At 35.1% G+C, this 19,426-nt stretch overlaps 5 protein-coding genes and 1 long non-coding RNA gene across 6 annotated transcripts; 3 read left to right on the top strand and 3 right to left on the bottom strand.

The window, feature by feature from the left end:
• Positions 1–309: 309 nt before the first annotated feature.
• LOC107420923 (uncharacterized) lies at positions 310–2,360 on the top strand. The gene is made up of 6 exons (XM_025074600.2): positions 310–450; positions 802–973; positions 1,089–1,227; positions 1,321–1,446; positions 1,534–1,624; positions 1,850–2,360. The coding sequence occupies exons 2-6, from the start codon at positions 891–893 to the stop codon at positions 1,996–1,998; spliced, it is 588 nt and encodes a 195-aa protein (XP_024930368.1). The 5' UTR covers positions 310–450; positions 802–890; the 3' UTR covers positions 1,999–2,360.
• A 73-nt stretch (positions 2,361–2,433) lies between these two features.
• Positions 2,434–5,552, top strand: LOC132803667 (uncharacterized). The gene is made up of 2 exons (XM_060817018.1): positions 2,434–2,688; positions 3,226–5,552. Exon 2 carries the CDS (start codon positions 3,230–3,232, stop codon positions 3,845–3,847), a length of 618 nt encoding a protein of 205 aa, XP_060673001.1. The 5' UTR covers positions 2,434–2,688; positions 3,226–3,229; the 3' UTR covers positions 3,848–5,552.
• A 250-nt stretch (positions 5,553–5,802) lies between these two features.
• LOC132803855 (uncharacterized) lies at positions 5,803–7,086 on the bottom strand. Its single transcript, XR_009639100.1, has 2 exons — positions 6,821–7,086; positions 5,803–6,261 (listed from the first exon to the last, which is right to left on the bottom strand). It is a non-coding gene; the product is annotated as an uncharacterized LOC132803855 (long non-coding RNA).
• Positions 7,087–7,327: 241 nt separating this feature from the next.
• Positions 7,328–8,039, bottom strand: LOC107420908 (oleosin Ara h 15.0101). The gene has a single exon (XM_016029971.4). The coding sequence runs from the start codon at positions 7,978–7,980 to the stop codon at positions 7,564–7,566; it is 417 nt and encodes a 138-aa protein (XP_015885457.3). The 5' UTR covers positions 7,981–8,039; the 3' UTR covers positions 7,328–7,563.
• Positions 8,040–8,747: 708 nt separating this feature from the next.
• On the top strand, positions 8,748–11,558 carry LOC107420893 (serine/threonine-protein kinase Aurora-1). Its single transcript, XM_016029958.4, has 9 exons — positions 8,748–9,090; positions 9,435–9,551; positions 9,958–10,104; positions 10,219–10,314; positions 10,418–10,513; positions 10,616–10,712; positions 10,825–10,942; positions 11,083–11,155; positions 11,266–11,558. The coding sequence occupies exons 1-9, from the start codon at positions 9,049–9,051 to the stop codon at positions 11,365–11,367; spliced, it is 888 nt and encodes a 295-aa protein (XP_015885444.1). The 5' UTR covers positions 8,748–9,048; the 3' UTR covers positions 11,368–11,558.
• A 1,597-nt stretch (positions 11,559–13,155) lies between these two features.
• On the bottom strand, positions 13,156–17,510 carry LOC107420889 (ATP-dependent 6-phosphofructokinase 3). Its single transcript, XM_016029955.4, has 13 exons — positions 17,207–17,510; positions 16,836–16,882; positions 16,676–16,715; positions 16,472–16,534; positions 16,251–16,388; positions 15,954–16,112; positions 15,785–15,838; positions 15,355–15,423; positions 15,130–15,259; positions 14,726–14,991; positions 14,261–14,309; positions 13,980–14,134; positions 13,156–13,554 (listed from the first exon to the last, which is right to left on the bottom strand). Exons 1-13 carry the CDS (start codon positions 17,306–17,308, stop codon positions 13,411–13,413), a joined length of 1,416 nt encoding a protein of 471 aa, XP_015885441.1. The 5' UTR covers positions 17,309–17,510; the 3' UTR covers positions 13,156–13,410.
• Positions 17,511–19,426: the final 1,916 nt, after the last annotated feature.

Genomic DNA, 19,426 nt, shown 5'->3' with positions numbered 1-19,426 from the left:
AGGGAAATTTCCTTTCAAGACTGTGGGTGCCGAAGACATTGGAAAACTGGACGACGTCGTTCCCTGAAGAAGGTATGCGTTTTCCGTACTCAAATAGTTTCGTCTTCCAGCGCTTACAAGAAACGGAATTTGAAATGCTCGATTTATCAGTCTGTGAAACAACTCTTTCTTTTTATTATAAAAGTTTGCTTGTTACTCTGTAGCTCTGTTTGGTTGCTCAGAAAGCCTGGGAAAGTTAATGCAAACGAATCTACACGGTGAACGACCTGTCGTTCGTTCTTGTTTCAAGAAAAGAGTCTAAAGCACAGTTTCTATATATTCAGTACAACAAACTGTAACCGACCTTTAGCTTTCCTACAAAATACAATCCTTTTATACTTCCGTTCCGAGTTTAACAAAGATCTTACTCTCTCTGTGTGAGGCAGGCAACTCACTGATTACTGATATCAGGTAATGGTAGGGTTTCGCATTATATCCGATCATATAAATGATCTTACTTTTTTCCTTTATTTTTACTTGGTTAATAGAAGAATCTATCATTAGGATTACTTTGGATTTACACACACAATCTGCGGCCATTAGCATCGGTCTCTATATCTTGAAATGGTTAAATTTATTATTACTCACAAGCTGTTTGACGAATTGCTTCAACTAAAACCATAAGAAGAAACAATATAAAAGGGAAAAGAAATATAAACTTTGCCAAATATCTTCAAACGAATAGTTCAATGCCTGATAAACAAGATCCATTGCCTTAATTCTGTAACTTTATTGTGCTCTTTTTGAATCCATGGATAACAGAAGCCTCATCTACTTATGAGAATCAATGTACCGAAGTTCGCTACTAGAATCAAGAATTTGAAGCAGGCAGGCTGTCCCATTTATCTACAATGCGTCTCAATCTGCTCGCTGTATTCTACATTTTCTTCACCACATTTATCACAAGTATTCCGGCTTTCGTCCTTGTGAATGCGTTAAGTATATCTTATTCAATTGCTCAACAATAACAATCTTTATGACTTGCTCCCCAAAAGCAATCTCTATGGCCTCCTCATTGATCTCACGAAAAGTTTCACTACTTTGTACAGGATCCAAAACAAGGTTTTGAATGTTGGTGAGGAACTGTGGAGGGAAACACTACCTTTACAGACCGGTTCACGCCTTTACCGGCTACAAGGACTTAAACCTCATACATGGTATGAAGTGAAGATATCGTACCCGGCTTCGGTATGTATTTCCCGCTATTTCATTTTCCCCCTTCCCACTTTTGGCATTTTGTTTATGATATGTTCAACTGGTGTGCTAATGTTAATTCAACAGATACCTGCTCGCTTTTCCTTGCAACTGAAGAGAGGCGAGTTGGACTTGTCGTTGAATTTGAACAGAAGATTGCTCAATACGGAGAAGCTGATTTTCAAGACAGAGAGTCTGGACTTGAGCAATCAGGTTGGTTACCGGTCATTGAAACCTCGAATGCATTACTTTTCTGTTAGAAGAAGATGGGTTTAAACTTGTGGAGGTCTCTCTCTGCAGGGTGGAATGTATGTCTTAGTAAATGTGGAGCCTGAAGGGGTAGTTGCAATGAGGAACGTATCGGAGAGGCAGTTCATCCTTTTCAATATAGGTAGTGCTAGATTTTTATTCTCTTCCACACTTGATTATTGCTTTCTACTAAGGGAAAAGAGAGGAAACATAGAAAGATTTCAGTTTAAAAAATTAAGAGAAAAATGACTATGAAACTTTAAATTTCCTTTATAAGACTTTCTTTCTTTGCATCAAACAGGCATTCTTTCTGTGCATCAAACAGTTCCCTGTCTTATTTACTAATAAGATTCATGTTCGATGACAGTTTGTGATGAGCTATTAATGGGGATTCCATACAAAGCTTGGTGGGTTGTAGTCTTGGTATTGCTGTGTTTGGGTTTGGCATTCATCATACCATCATTTCTTCCACCCTTTTTGCTACAGAAGTCTCAGAATGCTTCCAAGGATTCCTGAAATCTGACTACGAAAATATTGCTGTGCATCGCTCAGATTTTTGTTGAGAATCCAAGAAGCCAAGTACAGAATGCTAGTTTTGATCTAAAATTTGCACACACTTTGATGCAAATGGGAAAAGCTGGTTTAGTGCAGATGGTTAGTCATTATGTTACATTGCACTTGAAACCAACATTCGGACTGATCTTCTGTGAATTTTAGTTGAAATTGATTTGGAATTGTGTTCTTTCTTTTTGGTTTTGTTTTTTTCCCCACTTTTCTCATAGGGAGAACATATAAAGTACATCATGCCACATGTAACTGATTCTCGTTTCCTTGTATGCCCACCATAGAAAATTAAACTTCCATCTTTTGTTTGCTCCTGTTTTTTTTTTTTTTTTTTTTTTTAATTATTATTTGTTAAAAGATTTATGTTTGAATTTTGGGTTTTTCCCATAAATAACCACCTTACAACTCCATTTTAGAAAAATAGCAAAATTTTTTTTTTTTTAAAAACTAGCCACATTGGGACAAAAATACCCTTGATAAAATTGAAAATTACACAAAAGCTTTCCTTTCTTCTACACAGCCGTTCGTTCGTGGGGGTGGAGTTTATACAAAACTGTTCATGGGGTTTCTCTAAACTCTTTGCATCTCATGGCCTCTCACTTTCATTTTTTTGTATTTTCTCAGATCTCAAACTAAAATCAGGTAAAAAATTTATCTTTTTTCTTATTAGATGAAAGTAAGGAAATATGTATTTTTTTTGTTTTTTCTCTTTCTATTTTTTCTTGTAAGTTTTATTAGTTTAGGATTTTTTAAGCTTTTTATTTGATATGGGTATGCAAGAAATTGATTTATGAGATGTTCTATGTGATTTTAAAGATACTTTAGGTGGCATATGGTTTGAAAATGGGAGAAATTTTGTGTAAAACTGAAAAATCGCGAAAAACAGTAAAAACGGAGGAAATTTGGCGAAAAAGATGAATTTCCGCCAATTTCCTCCAGTTTGTCAGTTTTCGCAAATTTCCGCCAATTTTCCGCCAGTTTTCCGCCAGTTTTCCGTCAGTTTTCCGCCAGTTTTCCGCCAAATTTCCGCCAGTTTTCCGCCAGTAGGAAAAAGCTATATTTGGCCCGAAAAAAAAAACAGAATCAACTTTTTTAATACAGTTAATATGTTTGTTTAATATTATTCAAAATTTTATATATTTATTGATTTAGTTTAACGTTGTTCATTTAATTTTGTAGTCAAATGGAAGATGATGACATTGTAATTGCGGTTTTATACAATGGAACATTGGTACAAAATGATAGTGGTGATTGGGAATATCGAAATGGTAAAAATGTAATGGTTTCCGTCGGCAAGAGATGCACAAAATCAGAGTTAGAGGATGAGATTTTCAATTCTATTGAGATAAATCGAAATGAATATTTGCTAAAGCTAAAATGGATATATGGACGATGTGCAGAAAAGTTGGATCCTACAGAAATACGATGTGATAGGGATGTGAAATGCTTTCTTCAAGAAGTGAGGAATGGAGGGATGACAATGATGCGGCCTCCATTGTATGTTGAGGTGATTTCAAAAGTTGAACATGTATGTAGAAATGTTCATCAAACAGCATTTGCTTCGGATAGTGGGAGTAATCTTCATTCTTTTTCTTGTCCTCCAATTGGCGGTCGTCTACCACAAGCTTCCGGTACTGAACCAATTCAGGCTACATCTCAGGAAATTATGGTTCAAGAAACTCAGTTTAGAGATCAAGTTGATGTTCGTGGGGGGGCCTGGACATCATTTAACATTCACGAAGGAGTTGATGTTGGAGGTGACTATGCTGAACGGTTTCCTAACGACGAGGAGTATGAGTAGTTGCATCATATTGATCATGATGAGAATTACAATGCAGCAGGGGATGATGTTGGTCATAATGATGTAGATTTTGATCATGAGTTGCTGGATAATGATAATGATATGCATCCTGAAATGAACAATGAAGGAGTTGATGATGTTAGGGTTCATCGTGCTACAAGTGACCACATATCATCGAGCAACAGAAGTGGTTCTATGGCCATATTTTCGTCAAAGTTCACTGGCTGTGAGAGCATAGTAGTTGGACAATTATTTCGCAACAAACGTGACCTACAGAATATATCCTTTGGCTTTCGGCATTAGAGATGGAGAGAACGAGCAAGCATATACATGGTTTTTCCAAAACCTGAAGGATGCCATCGGAGATTTTCCAGATTTGGTGTTTGTGAGTGATAGACACCCCGCTATTGAAAGGGCATTACGCAAAGTTTTTCCCAATGCATACCATGCGTTGTGCACGTACCATATAAGCAGAAATATTAAAGCAAATGGACATGCGAAAGATGAATCAATAATACAATGTTTCATGCTCGCAGCTAGTGCATATTTGGTTGAAGATTTTGAGTTTTATATGGGGCAAATTGAGGCAAAAAACAGTAGAGCTGCCCAGTACATTCGATCATGTGACCCTACAAGGTGGGCACGTTCTCTTTGTCCATATAGAAGGTACACTATCATGACCACCAATATTGCAGAAAGCTTGAATGGCATTCTGCTAGATGCTAGAGAGATGCCAATAGTAGCATTAATAGAGCATATACGGGATTTACTGCAAAGGTGGTTTTATGAGCGACGTACTGCAGGTGCAAAATTGACAAAGCCTCTGACTGACCATATGGAAGAGCAACTCAAACTACGAAATTTGGAGTCCATCGGACTACGTGTGAAAGCCATTAATATGCATGAATTTCTTGTGGAAGGTGGGAGTTTGAGGGGTACAGTTAATCTCCAATCAAAAACATGCTCATGCAAAGTCTTCGATCTTGATCAATATCCTTGTGATCATTGTATTGCCGCTTGCAGAGACCGAAAAATTGCTCCTTATGGCATGTGTTCTCACTACTACACCGCGGATGCATATCGTGCAGCTTATGCTGAGTCCATTTATCCTTTGTTAGATGAAAAACAGTGGCATGTCCCGGATGACGTGGCAAGTCGCATTGTTCTTCCACCAAGATGGACACGTAGGCGAGCCGGTAGACCAAGGATGCAACGCATACCATCCGAAGGTGAAGATGTTATTGGACGTAGATGTAGCCGATGCGGTGGTGTTGGACATTATAGGCAGAGATGTACGAATCCATTGTCTTATGCTTCGAATTAGAAAGTTTTAATTTAGTGTTATGGTTTAATATGTTTTGATAATTATTTCATATCTTTTTTTTTTTTTTTGAATTTAATCCTAAATGAAAAGATGCTTTCTGGAATTGATTTTCAATCTTTAGTTTACATATCATTTTATGAAATGTCCAAATGATTTTGAAAATAAAAACAAACATATATCAATTTTATTTTTATTTAAAATGGTTATTGATTTTAAATGTCACTACATTTTTTGTTAATTCCATCTTCATCTTATATAATATTTGTCTCCACTCCCAATTTTTTTTACCCTACTATTAACTTATATAATCTATTAGAAATTGATTTTCCAAGTGGAGGAAATTAGTTTCTAATAGGAGTAAAAATTATTCAACGATTTCCGCTTGGAGGAAATATTTTCCAACAGGAGGAAAACTATTTCCGCTTGGAGGAAAATTTTTCCACCTGGCGGAAATTTATCAAGAGGCTTCAATTTTTCTTCATATGGGATTTCCGACTGGAGGAACGTTTTTCCTCCATTTTTCCTCCAGTAGGAAAATTTTTCGGCCTATAGGAAATATTTCCGACAAGCGGAAAATTTTTTAAAATTTGCAATTGAGCTCTTAAGGCGTTTATGCATAACGGAATTCTAATAAATAAACATGGCACATTTCCTATAAGGTCAATTACTTATCATTACATCAATACCACATTGTTATCTTTGTTAAATGAACATTATAAGCCACCATTATATTTACAATTAAAAGTCAAATATAATAAATAATATGCATCTATAAACATGAAAAAAGGAAAGAAAAAAGCATCACCACGCAGCTCATATGCTAAGTTCTTTGTTGTAAACCTCATATGCATACTTCTTCCTAAAGAACTCCATGTTATCTTGTGTGAATGTCAATGGTAATCTAGCATGTAAGAATTCGATGGTCTTGAGTGTAAATATGCCACAGTCCTCTAACTCTGATTTTGTGCATCTCTTGCCGACGGAAACCATTACATTTTTACCATTTCGATATTCCCAATCACCACTATCATTTTGTACCAATGTTCCATTGTATAAAACCGCAATTACAATGTCATCATCTTCCATTTGACTACAAAATTAAATGAATAACGTTAAACTAAATCAATAAATATATAAAATTTTGAATAATATTAAACAAACATATTAACTGTATTAAAAAAGTTGATTCTGTTTTTTTTTTTGGGGCCAAATATAGCTTTTTCCTACTGGCAGAAAACTGGCGGAAATTTGGCGGAAAACTGGAGGAAAACTGACGGAAAACTGGCGGAAAAATGGCGGAAAACTGGCGGAAAATTGGCGGAAAATTGGCGGAAATTTGCGAAAACTGACAAACTGGAGGAAATTGGCGGAAATTCATCTTTTTCGCCAAATTTCCTCCGTTTTTACTGTTTTTCGCGATTTTTCAGTTTTACACAAAATTTCTCCCATTTTCAAACCATATGCCACCTAAAGTATCTTTAAAATCACATAGAACATCTCATAAATCAATTTCTTGCATACCCATATCAAATAAAAAGCTTAAAAAACCCTAAACTAATAAAACTTACAAGAAAAAATAGAAAGAGAAAAAACAAAAAAATACATATTTCCTTACTTTCATCTAATAAGAAAAAAGATAAAATTTTTACCTGATTTTAGTTTGAGATCTGAGAAAATACAAAAAAATGAAAGTGAGAGGCGATGAGATGCAAAGAGTTTAGAGAAACCCCACGAACAGTTTTGTATAAACCCCACCCCCACGAACGAACGGCTGTGTAGAAGAAAGGAAAACTTTTGTAGATAAGGGTACTTTAGTCCAAACGGGTAAAATATTGGCTAGTTTTTAAAAAAATAAAAAAATTTGCTATTTTTCTAAAATGCAATTGTAAAGTGGCTAGTTATCGAAAAAACCCTTGAATTTTTGCCTATTGCTTTTTGCTGTCAGCATTTCTTAGCCGATGCATCCCTTGGTAGCTTGTCGGGCTTACTATAATACAGAAAGGAGGCCCTCATGACTTTGGGCCTCAGACGAGCTGAAGTCTAATGTGTGTCATATTATTTTGTGAGTTAACAAGCAAATACCCATCCATTAGCAAGAGGTTAATTCAAGAATAGAACGATTACTTTTTTCGCAGGCAACACAGCCCCACGGTAAATTCTTAGATACAAAAAGAGTATTTATTAACAGGAAATTGCTGAACTGAACAAAAGGCACGGCAGAAGTTCTCAACATAATAAGGCAAATTACATCCTCCATACATGCATGCAAAGAAAACACATTAGTATACACTGTAAATCCACATTTCCTCATCCTTAAACCTCATTCAAGGCCTTAATTATGCAGCTTCCTAGCCCTTTTGCTGCATGTAGGAGATGGCAATCGCCTCGTTTACTACCCTACTTGATCGAATTGCCCATGCAAATTCGCTCTCTTTTGCATGTCCATAGCTTCATCTGAAATCTTCTTCCCTGCATTGTCTAGCTGGTCCGCCCCTGACGGATGCTTCCCTGTTACGTAATTGTGTATCCATGATAATGCCAGTATCGCCGTTACACCACACACGCCAGATAAAGCAAAGCCGGATATTGCCAGGAAGATGACTATCCCAGCCGGGACAAGAATTGGACTAAACAGTACTAACAGTGGTGTGGCCAGGATCAGTGCTATCACTGTTCCGGTTAAAGTCAGCCCGCATAAGGTTAAGAGAACGGCGGCAATCGTGGATGCCGTTAAGAACTTGACGGTCTGGCGTGAGGATGGGGCCGACTCGTACAGAACCTGGCTCACCGGTTTTGATCGATCAGACATGACTAAACGGCTGTGATCGAAAAGAGGAAGAAGAGTAACAAAAGCAGGAAGGAAAGAGAGGGAAGAGAGTTGATATTTAAAGGAGGGGAGTGAAAAACCACTTGGCATCACAGGAGTACGTCACGTCGTGGAGGTGATGCGTATGTAGGCTGATATGCTCAACGGTCATGGGATGATTCATCTGACATGGCGGTGTTGCGCGTGGCGAGCTTGCATGAGTGTTAGTTTCTCAAAGGCGGACACGTTGCTGAGAGTAAAGGCGTGGCATGGCTGGGAACCCTTTGGAAGTTGGGCTTGGAAGTTTGGGCTCCATGGGCTTGGGGCATTCACTGAAGTTGGGCTGTCCTTTGCACCGTTGGTCCACCTTTCCCACAGTAAATAAATAGAATTGCAAGTAAAACGTAAATTTCTTTATTATATTTTAATTGAGCAGCTATTTATATTGTCAAAAAAAATATCACAGCTTTTCCCGTCAAAAAATAGAGATAGATATAAATAATATATATCACAGCTTTTTTTTTTCTTATGTAACTCAAATTGATTTAAAATGTTTGAGAGAAATAATTATAAGTCTAAACATATTTCAGATATAATGTGTGGTAAATTAAAGTCATAACATAATTTATCGCATAGTAAAAAGCAAATACGTGGCATGGGGTGTATGGATTGCAATGGTTCTGCCCGGGTGAGAATAGCAGAATTCTTGTTTTTGTCTGAAGGGGAGCGTCTTTGGGGATCTCTAAAACGCAAACGCATCCACCGCATAATTCCCCCGTCGAAAGTCAAATCCAACACATTATTTCTGTATGCGGTTTCTGCCCAAGAACGACAAAGTGGGCTTGGTGACATGGAAACTACGATAAGCTACAGGGCAGTGGATCCCGCCCAAAATTTTGAATTCTTCTAAAGCACGATTGGACCACGTGGCCACACCTGCGGATTCGACCGTTGCAAAGTGCTTATTCAAGCCTTTGCCCCCTTCCTTCTTTGCCGTCCGCTTCAATCTCTCTCTGTCTCTGTCTCTCTCTCTCTCTCTCTCTCTCTCTCTCTCTCTCGTCCCCTCCTTCCATGGCGATTCCTGCCGAGAATCAACAACAACAACAGGAGAAGGTGCGATCCCACTTTCCGATCCCAATTTCAATCAGAGACCTAGGGTTTTTTTTTTTTTTTTATATACATTTTTCTTTTGCAGTTTTATTTGGTTCCTAAGAAGAACATTTCTTTTATGATTTTGAGAGAATCTTCCTATTTTTCTTTGATAGGAAGGAGAATGGTTTAACTAGAATTCACAATTAGAACGAAGAAATCTTGAGTTTCTTTCTTCTTCTTTTTGTGGGTTTTATTTTGTTTTGGTTTTTCAATTTTGAGCCTAAACTTTTTAACTTTTCTGGTTTCTAGGGTTAGGAGTTTCAAACTTTTGCTAAATTTTCAGTATTTATGCTTTGTTTCTACAGGTTTCTTCAGAGGTTTCAGCGGCAGAGAAAAAAAGATGGACTCTCAATGACTTCGACATTGGAAAGCCTCTAGGACGAGGGAAGTTTGGTCATGTCTATCTAGCCAGAGAAAAAAGAGTCAGTTTCTTACATGTTTTTAGTTTATGCAAATCATTATGTGAAATTTGCTTTCCTAGCCTAATATTTGGATATGTTTAAGATATTTAGAAGTTTTTAGCGTCACGTTACTATTTGTACAATTACTTAGCAAGCCCAATATTATATATATATATATATATATGTATATATGTATATGTTTGTGCGTTTGTCTCAACGTGAATGTTCTTGTTTCCATAGAGTATACTATCGTATTATTATTATTTTGTTGCTTTTATAGAGTAGAATGTATATTTCTTTAAGTACGTAACTGGGAAGCACATAACTAGCTTGTCTAGAGTGGAAAATTTGTCTGCTGTATAATGTTCTATGTATTTCTTTACAAACTACAACTTCATACCAATTGATATTTTGTTTCTGTGAACAGAGCAATCACATTGTGGCACTAAAGGTCCTCTTTAAGAGCCAATTGCAGCAGTCTCAAGTTGAGCATCAACTTCGACGGGAAGTGGAAATACAAAGTCATCTTCGACACCCTAATATTTTACGCCTCTATGGATATTTTTATGATCAGGTTCAGTGCTCATATAGGCTACTCATGTTTAAAACAGTTCAAGTTATGTTACCAAATTGCAAACAATACACAGAAATGGAACCAAGGTTATATTTTCCCTTGTTTTCATTGCAGAAACGAGTTTATCTGATATTAGAATACGCAGCCAAAGGTGAACTCTACAAAGAACTGCAGAAGTGTAAATACTTTAGTGAAAGGCGTGCTGCTACTGTAAGTTTTTATCGTGTAATCCCTGTGGGTATCATCAACTTATATATCTATGCAAAAACTGACTAGAATTTCCGCTGTCTATGAAATATTGTACATGGGGCAGTACGTTGCATCATTGGCCCGGGCTCTCATATATTGCCATGGAAAGCATGTAATTCACAGAGATATTAAACCAGAGAACCTTTTAATTGGTGCACAGGTGCTGAGCATCTATCGCTATCCATGCTATTTTTTATTTCCTCTCTTTATTACTAATATTTATTTGGTGCTTAATGTGTTAATATTGTTTTCCTTTGTTCAGGGGGAAATCAAGATAGCAGATTTTGGATGGTCAGTGCACACATTTAACCGCAGACGCACCATGTGCGGTACACTGGATTACTTGCCTCCTGAGATGGGTATGCTCAAGACAATGTCTATGGGAATATCGTGTGATTTTACCAAAGAAAAAAAGTAAAATTTGTCTGAAACAGCTATCTTATAACTCACTTGAACTTTTTGCGGTTGCAGTGGAGAGTGTTGAGCATGATGCTAATGTGGACATCTGGAGCCTCGGTGTTCTATGCTATGAGTTTCTCTATGGGGTCCCTCCTTTTGAGGCTAAAGAACATTCAGACACTTATAGAAGGTAGAATTGCAAATTGTGAAGGGTACAATTTTCTTTTTTTTTTTTTTCTTAACATAAAAGTAGTCCTGAATCTGTTGGTATGTATGCATTCCATTTGAAATTCAATGCATAGCCACCATATAACATTTTCGATGTTTCAGGATTGTGCAAGTAGATCTGAAGTTCCCTCCTAAGCCAATAGTCTCTTCTGCTGCAAAGGACCTTATTAGTCAGGTTTTGATTCTTTTGCTTTGCTTCAACCATTCAATAAATTGATTGTCTTTTATATTTTTCCGTACTTAGCATGGTATGTCTTCAATATCTTTTTATTTTTTCAATAACAGATGCTTGTGAAAGATTCGTCACAGCGCCTGCCCCTTCACAAGCTTCTCGAGCATCCGTGGATTGTCCAAAATGCTGAGCCGTCTGGCATATACAAGGCCTGATCTGTATTTCAGATATCCCCTATTTCCTTGTTTAGGAGATAATTGATAGCAGGTTTCTCCTGGTTTTACAATATTGAATTTGTGATATATCGATTCCTTGCTTTGAAGAGTGTGAAAATAATTGTTAGAGGACTCCTTGTTCAACAATAAAACAGTTTCATGTATGAATTTATAATTAGTTTAGTTTATTATTGTATTGTGCACAAGCAACAAAGTTTATGTGCCTGATAATATTACCATTAAAAATGAGTGAGGAGGTGATATAGTGATTAAACATCCTCTGGCCTCTGCCGCAGTTTATTTACGTATTATTTATTTTTTATGCTTTTGCTCAGTTTGGAGAGGGGGAGCTCTTCTTCAGGCAAAAAACTAACATAAAAATAAATTCTTGTTGCGGACATGAATTTCTCTCATACGCACACAAGAATACCCTTATTATCGGAACGTAATCGCATCTTTTCTTGAATTTGGAAATTGACTTCATCCGACTAGATTTCCATTATTAATGGCAATTTGTACCTAATAGAATTCCTGTCCAATTAGAAATCTATTCGGCACTGATCTCATTGAATCCAAATTGCAATAGATGTATAATTTAGGGTATATATCAGGACCGTTAACTATTAGGACCATTAACGTCAACAAGATTTCATGATTTTGGGTAGTTAGCCTTTAGATTGTTTCAAAGATAGAGATTTAAAGATGCTTTGGTGGATTATATAAATTTGATGAAATATTAAAAGGACAAAGTTTTTCCAATAAAAATATTAATTTAGAGATAAATAAATTGATCCAATTAGCATCCGTAGCTTTGAATATGAATCCTCCTCCTGCTCCTTCGATGACGGATACCTTGAATTGATAGTAAAGCTTTTGCCGTTCCACCACTCTGTAAAATACTCGGGAATAACACTCTCTATAGTACTCCTCCTCCGTTAGTCAACAACCATAACCACGTGATTGTCGTTCCTCAAGCAAGTTATAATAGTCCTTCAGTCAACCACGTCATCAATCCTCGTCCTCGTTTTCCTCATATAGTATTTTTTCCAAAAATTTGTATCGACAGCGTAGTGGATTGTCATCGTGCCGTAAGGGCCTGCTTCAGTGTTTTAGTTTTTGTTGTTCGCTCAATTATCCTCCTGGCCGGATGCGGCTTTCTTGTCTTATCTATATTAGCTTAAAGTAACAGTGTTTTCAAAGTTTCATAATTAATTTGATTGTATTTTTAGTTTTTATTTTCTAATATAGTTCAATAAATTTTGGTTTTCTACTTCCTGCTTCTAAGTCTTAGCTTTTATATTTTATATTTTTTATGATTCATAGGATTATTGTATCAAACTAATTTGTCGACTATTTGCTTTCAAGGATGTTTTAGCCTGCTAAAAGGAAATTTAGACTTTCAGCAAAAAAATAAAAATAAAAGGAAATTTAGGCAAGTGTCTGAAACTCAAGCTAAGGTTGCTATGTGAACAACACTTCAGAGCCCCTTCGGCCTAAAAGCTGAAAGTCGTTCTCTTAAAACAAGTGAAGGTGTTTGGCAATGGTTTTGCCAAACAGCTTTGGAAAAACAAAGTTGAAAGTTGTGAGTGGTTCAAATTCAGGCCGAAAAAAACTTTTAGGAAAATACAATTTACCAAACGCTCTTTTATTTCATGGAACAATCATTTTATTACCATTTTAAGAACTATTTCCACAAAAGAAAAACAAAATGCATGGGCCCTTAAAATTTCAGGATTCTTTTTAAAATTTTGTTACAGATTCTTAAAGTGACAGATTGAAGATACCTTCTTCAAGCACAGACAATCAATTATGCTCAAGGTATATTATAACTTGAAACGCTTTATGTCACTATAAAATATCCTCAACCATATAACAACTGAACTTGCTTAAATAAATATATACTAGTAGAAGCAAAACAAAAATGCTCTGTAAATGATGCAAGTTGAATTTGAACTCCTAGAAAACATTTAAGGCATTAAAATTCAAGCCATACTAGGAGCATTATAGTCAAGGACTGGCCTTCCTTACAATTCCTATTTGCATCTAAAAACTGGGCTGAGGTTCTTCCTCTTTCTTTACTTCAATGACATCTTTGGGATTCAAAAAGCTTGGCTGGTTGGTCGAAGATAGAAGTCTTGCCCACATCCTGTCTGTTATTACAACCTGGTTCTGTCTCTCAATGACACGCTGTAAAAAGTGTAATCACAACACAAAAATGTATTATAAAGGTGATTATTGGTGACTTTTATAGTTGCGGAAGAATAATTTTAAAAACAAAGTAAATAATTTATGATGTAGAATACAAGCAAGAATCCTTCTTTGTTTAGGTGTGCCAGCAATTTAAAAGTATGCAATTATATTTTCAAAGGTTGAGCTCAGCAAATACTCAGAAAAGGTACTGACAACTCTAACTATTAGACCTTTTCCTTTTCTGCTGAAGAAATATATTTCATAGATAGAGGAAATTAGAGAGATTTGAATTCTAAAGGTAAATAAACAACAATATTGACCTGGGGCCATCATCAAATCACAAGCAAATGATTTGAACAAACACAACAATAAAAACCCACAACTGTTTATATGATATTGCTCAAGGGTAAGGAGAACCTCACTTTGAAAGGAATGTAAGTATGTCTTCCATTCACGAGCCCAACTGTGAAGCCTGTGTACCCTGCCATTGCTCCATGAACTGCACTTTGAGCAAGGAGCGTGCAATAGACATTGTCAGATGCATTGCTCGGAACGGCCCGGATCATGTATGTAGGATCTGAGAGACAAGGTGATTCCATTGCTTACTTATATACTTTAACTTTTTCTGAAAGGTGAAAAAAAAAAAAAAAAAAAAGACGAAGAAGAAAGAGAGAGAGAGAGAGAGAAATATGTAAACACTGACCTATATATTTAAGATTAATGACTGCCTTATGGTTTCTTGCAAAATGCTCCTGCAATAGAAGAAACAAAGACCATGAACAAACCAACCAAAAGATACTCATACAGACCACAACCTTTACAGAAATCTTCATGTATAGTAAGTGGCAATCAGAGATGAGATGTCACAAAAAAGTGAAAGCACAGAAAGGTAAAATAAGTTCTAAGAAAGTTATTGAATCTTATTCGATCCAGTTAAACAAAAGAAACTCCTCTAACAGAATATTTCTTCATAAAGTATAACTAGAAAGCATTGAATGTTCAGACTCTTAACAACTTCCAATAAAATAAAATGAAAGGGTTTGATCCACATGGGCACATTAATGCACCATACGGATATATAAAAGTGCATGGAGTACACAGCCACAAACCAACCACACAACAGAGTAAAAAAATAAATTAGGAAAGTCATCCAATATGCAAATGGAACCTTGATCCTTTGAGATATCCATAACCCAACATCTTGAAGTAGTTTATTTCCTGAAGCATCTTTCTGGTCCATGGATTGCAAGCACTCCGAAAGAAGATCCTGTCCGGCTCCTTCAGCAATCACAATAACCATATGCCCATTTTCTTTGAGTCGTTTTTCAACAAACTCAAAAAGTCCGCCCTGACCTTCAAGATAGAAGGGGGACTCTGGAATCAAACAACAGTCCACGTCTCGACTGGCAAGAGTAGCATACATAGCTATAAAACCTGCAATAAAATTTTGAAATTGATGGCCCAAAAAACAGTGTAAATATTATATTGAAACATAACTAATATAAAAATATAAATGACTGTTAAAGAGTAAGTAACCAAACCACTGTGATAATTGACAAATGAGAAGCTTACCACTGTACCGTCCCATCAGTTTTACTACACCAACACCATTCTCAATACTTTCAGCTTCAACATGTGCTGCATTAATGGCACGTTGAGCCTCCTCTACCGCAGTATCAAAACCAAAGGACTTATCAATAACCTAAAATAAGAAGAGACAGTACGGATAAAGATACAAAAAGAAAACACCTAGGAACACGAATACAATAAATCAAACATGTTGTTTAAAAGAATTACTGGAATGTCATTATCTATAGTTTTAGGGATTCCTGCAACAGCAACTTTCAGACCACGTCGTCTGATTTCCTGCACAATGAGAAGTGAAAGGTTTAACGGATAGCTTAAACACAGAATTAATAATGAGTTAAAAAAGAAACCTTCAACACTATGTAATAGTAAAATAAATAGATGGTCATCTTGGGCTTCCAAGGCAATTTATAGGTTCCAAAATTAAGTTAAATTACAAAAGTAATAATTGAGGTTGTCAAGGAAAAACTAACTAATATAAATCATCAGATAAGCTGACAAAGACTTATTCTTCCAAAGGAAAACCCAATCTAACAACTAAACAAAATAACATAAAGAAATGATTAGTAGGCTTCCACTGAGAAAACGGAATGAAACTGGTCTATAATTACATAAGTTTTAATATCTTAAATTAAAGTACCTCATATATAACAGATGCTCCTTTCTGAGTTCCATCACCACCAATGATGAAAACCTGAATATTGAAAAGCACAACCACAGGTCTTTGATTAAGAACTAGGAAGTTTGAGTTAATAATCCTTAAAAAAGATTAAGAAAAAATCTTAGAAATGAAAAAGAAACAGCCTAACCTGATTGATTCCACGATCCTGAATGCTGTCAACTATCTTCGAGGTGTCATGGCCTCCTCGTGATGTCCCAAGGATGGTACCACCACGTTTATGGATGTCATTGACAACCTTAGGCGTTAATGCAATGGTATTTCGTGAATAGAAACCTTTATATCCTCCCTAATGATATGCAACATATAATTTTCAGGTAAGACTGTTGGATCAAATACAACTAAAATTAGATAATTTCGGGAAAGCATTTTCAGAAATCATATTGGACCATTAATACTGAAGCATGTGCCAAAAACAACCACTTACATCTATCCCAAGAACTTTGTTGACACCATACATGTGATAAAGGCCACAAACAATTTCCCTGATCACCGTGTTAAGCCCAGGGCACAGACCACCACATGTGACAATGCATGCATGCACTTCGTCCGAGTCGAAATACATCTGAACAGCACAAGTGACACCAATGAAATTGGACAATGTTTAATATCAATTCGAAAGCAATTTATAGACCCAAAATGCAATACCCTTTGGCGTGGTCCTGCTCGCCGAAAATGCACCCCTCGTGGAGTATCCTTGTGCACAACAATCTACAAATGATTATAACCAACATATTTACACCAATTAGTTTCTATAAAGACCCCACTTCAATTCAGCCAGATCTTTCGCAACTTTTTTGATGACATGAGACTTAGGCATATGTCAAACAGTTGAAAAGCACAGAAATTTACCTTTTGAATAATAGTATCATCCTCATCGACGAAATATTGCCTGAAAAATGGGAAAAAAAATATATTAAAAAATAAAGACTCGTCCTAGTGTAGCGAGGGAACAAAACCCACAGGCATTTGCTGCAGAAACACAGAAAATGTACTTGAAATTTCCACTTACTTAACTACTGAATAAGCAGGATTGGATTGCAGAGGATTAGGATAAGTCTGCGCATAACCAAACAACCCCAACAAATATTAATAGAATGAACGATAAATTTAACCCAGAAGGAAAATATATATCTATATATATATATATATAAATATTCGAGAGTATTACGGTTTATTTCTCAGTGTGTACGCAAAACTTCAGCTTTTGAAGCATTTCGAAAAATCTTTTTTCAAAAAGAAACAAAAGTTCGTTCGGTTTAACATGTAAATAATACTTTTGAAAATGTTATATTAATCAACCAAAAAATATTATGTACATTATGTTTTTTTTCCTTTTTAATTAAGAAAAAAAGAAAAGAGAGCGTGATATGAATTAATTACAGGAAGATCAGAGATGTAATCGGTGAGGTGAGGAACATCTTCAAGAACATAACCGCAATCGCCATTAACGATCTTCATTTGATAGTCTTCACAAGATCCCATCCCACTTACACTCGCAAATATACCACACAACCACAAATAACAAACAAAGTAATGCTCGGCCAAGGCTCTTCCCCGCTAATATCGCAGTTTTTAACGATGCAACGCGAAAACTCAGACACGGGTGCTCCAACTAAGGTTGTGATGGTAAAATCACCGTCGTCTATTTATATTCTATTCTAATTATAGATTTTGGGTCCCTCCCAGGCAGAATAAAAATATTGAGGCGACGTGGTGTAGAAAAGGGACTTTAATGGACCTTCGATCCCAGGAATTACGAAGTAAAAACTATTTTCGAATCCTAGCCGTCCATGTTAATGAGTTTCGACGCGCTTGGCACGTTGTACGGTTTGGATCCTCAGCGTTCGTTAAGTTTCTTGCACTATATTGCATAGAAGAGTGATACGGATTCGGCGTTTTGTGCACGTGTCCGATATCGTAGAAACAGGTGGGGGGATTTCAGTGGCTGTGTGAAATTGGTTCGGGTAAAACGCAAGCTGAAATCAGAGGTTTTAAGCGACACACATGAGGCGGGCCAGTCATCGGTCAGCGTTGCTTTTGTACGGATGTTCATTCGTTTATTATTATTATTTTTTTGTGAATAGTTATTATTATTGTTGTTATTTTTCACTATTTTTTCTGAATTTAAATTTATTTTTTTTAAATAGAGTGTGTTTCATCCGATTATTATTATTATTATTTTATTTTTTGGGGGGGATTGTTTTATTATTATAGTTGTTATTATTATTTACTATTTTTTTCTTTTGTGAATTTGAAAAACAAAATAGAGTGTGTATATTGCGGGTATTGCTTCTTTTCTTAATTTGGGGTAGGATTTGGATTAGTTAATTGATTGCGTCTCCATCATCACATTTTTTTTTTTTTTTTGGGGGGTAAATCTATCATCACATGTTTTGTTGTAGACAATATGCTTAGCTATTTAATTTTCCATCATGATATGTTATGGAGTTATTATTGACTATACTATTTTACAAAGTTACAAAAGTGATTTTCTTTTTTATATGGTCTACACTATAAAAACTGTATAAAGCTTTAGCCTTATATTTTCAACTAATTTAATCTAACCCATGACCTTCAACTAATTTTAATCGTATCTACTAATAACACGCTTCTTCTATTTTATATTCGTAGATCGATAGCAAAGTAAACATTTTGAGCATAATAAAAAAAAATCTTTAAAACTATGTTTGAATGTATATAAGTTGTAAGTAAAAGTTATAATATATAAGCTGTAAGTAAAAATTAAAATATATTAATAAAAAGGATTTTAGTTTCAATATTTGATACAAAGAAAAATCTGAAAACATATAACAGAAATATGAGATAAAGTTACACTCAAAAAAATATATATGAGATAAAAGTTAAGAACAAAGTACATTAATTTCACAAAACTTATTTACCAAGACATGGTACTATTTTGATGTATGATTAAAAATATTATTCTTCTCTTAACTAAATTCTAGACTAGCAAACTTCATACATGTCTTATGGTAATAATTAGGGTTGAGTACAAACCAATTTGAATAGATCAAATTGTTCTAACCATAGTGGTTCTTTCCCATTTAGTTGGTTTATTTATTTATATTTAGTTTTGTTTAATTTGATAATTTTAAATCTATGTTAAATTAAATTTGAATTTACTATAAATATATATATATATATATATATATATATATATATATATATTTATATATAATTTTTAAATATTTGTAAATCATCAAGCTTAAGATATCAATAATATTAAATTAAAATTATTAAACAATAATATTTTTTGAAAAATATATTAAAAATAATAAAATAACACAGCGTAAAGTCCAAACCAACCAAATGGAACTAAATCGATCCAATAATGGTTATTTAATAAACTAAGTTAAACAATAATATTTTTTAAAAGATATATATTTAAAAATTAATAAAATAATATAATATTGAACTAAAGTCCAAACCAATCGAATCAAACTATGGTTATTTTGGCTTGGTTTGAAATCTTCAATTATCCGGTTTGGTTTATAAAAAATATAAAAAAATTAATTGAACCAAACTAAAGCCTATCCCATATAACAGTATGTATGGAATTTTAAATCCAAAATAACATTGGAA

Source organism: Ziziphus jujuba, chromosome 5 (genome assembly GCF_031755915.1).
Source record: "Ziziphus jujuba cultivar Dongzao chromosome 5, ASM3175591v1".
Lineage (NCBI taxonomy): Eukaryota > Viridiplantae > Streptophyta > Magnoliopsida > Rosales > Rhamnaceae > Ziziphus > Ziziphus jujuba.
Note: the sequence above shows the minus strand (reverse complement) of the source record. Positions and strands in the feature narration are given on the sequence as shown.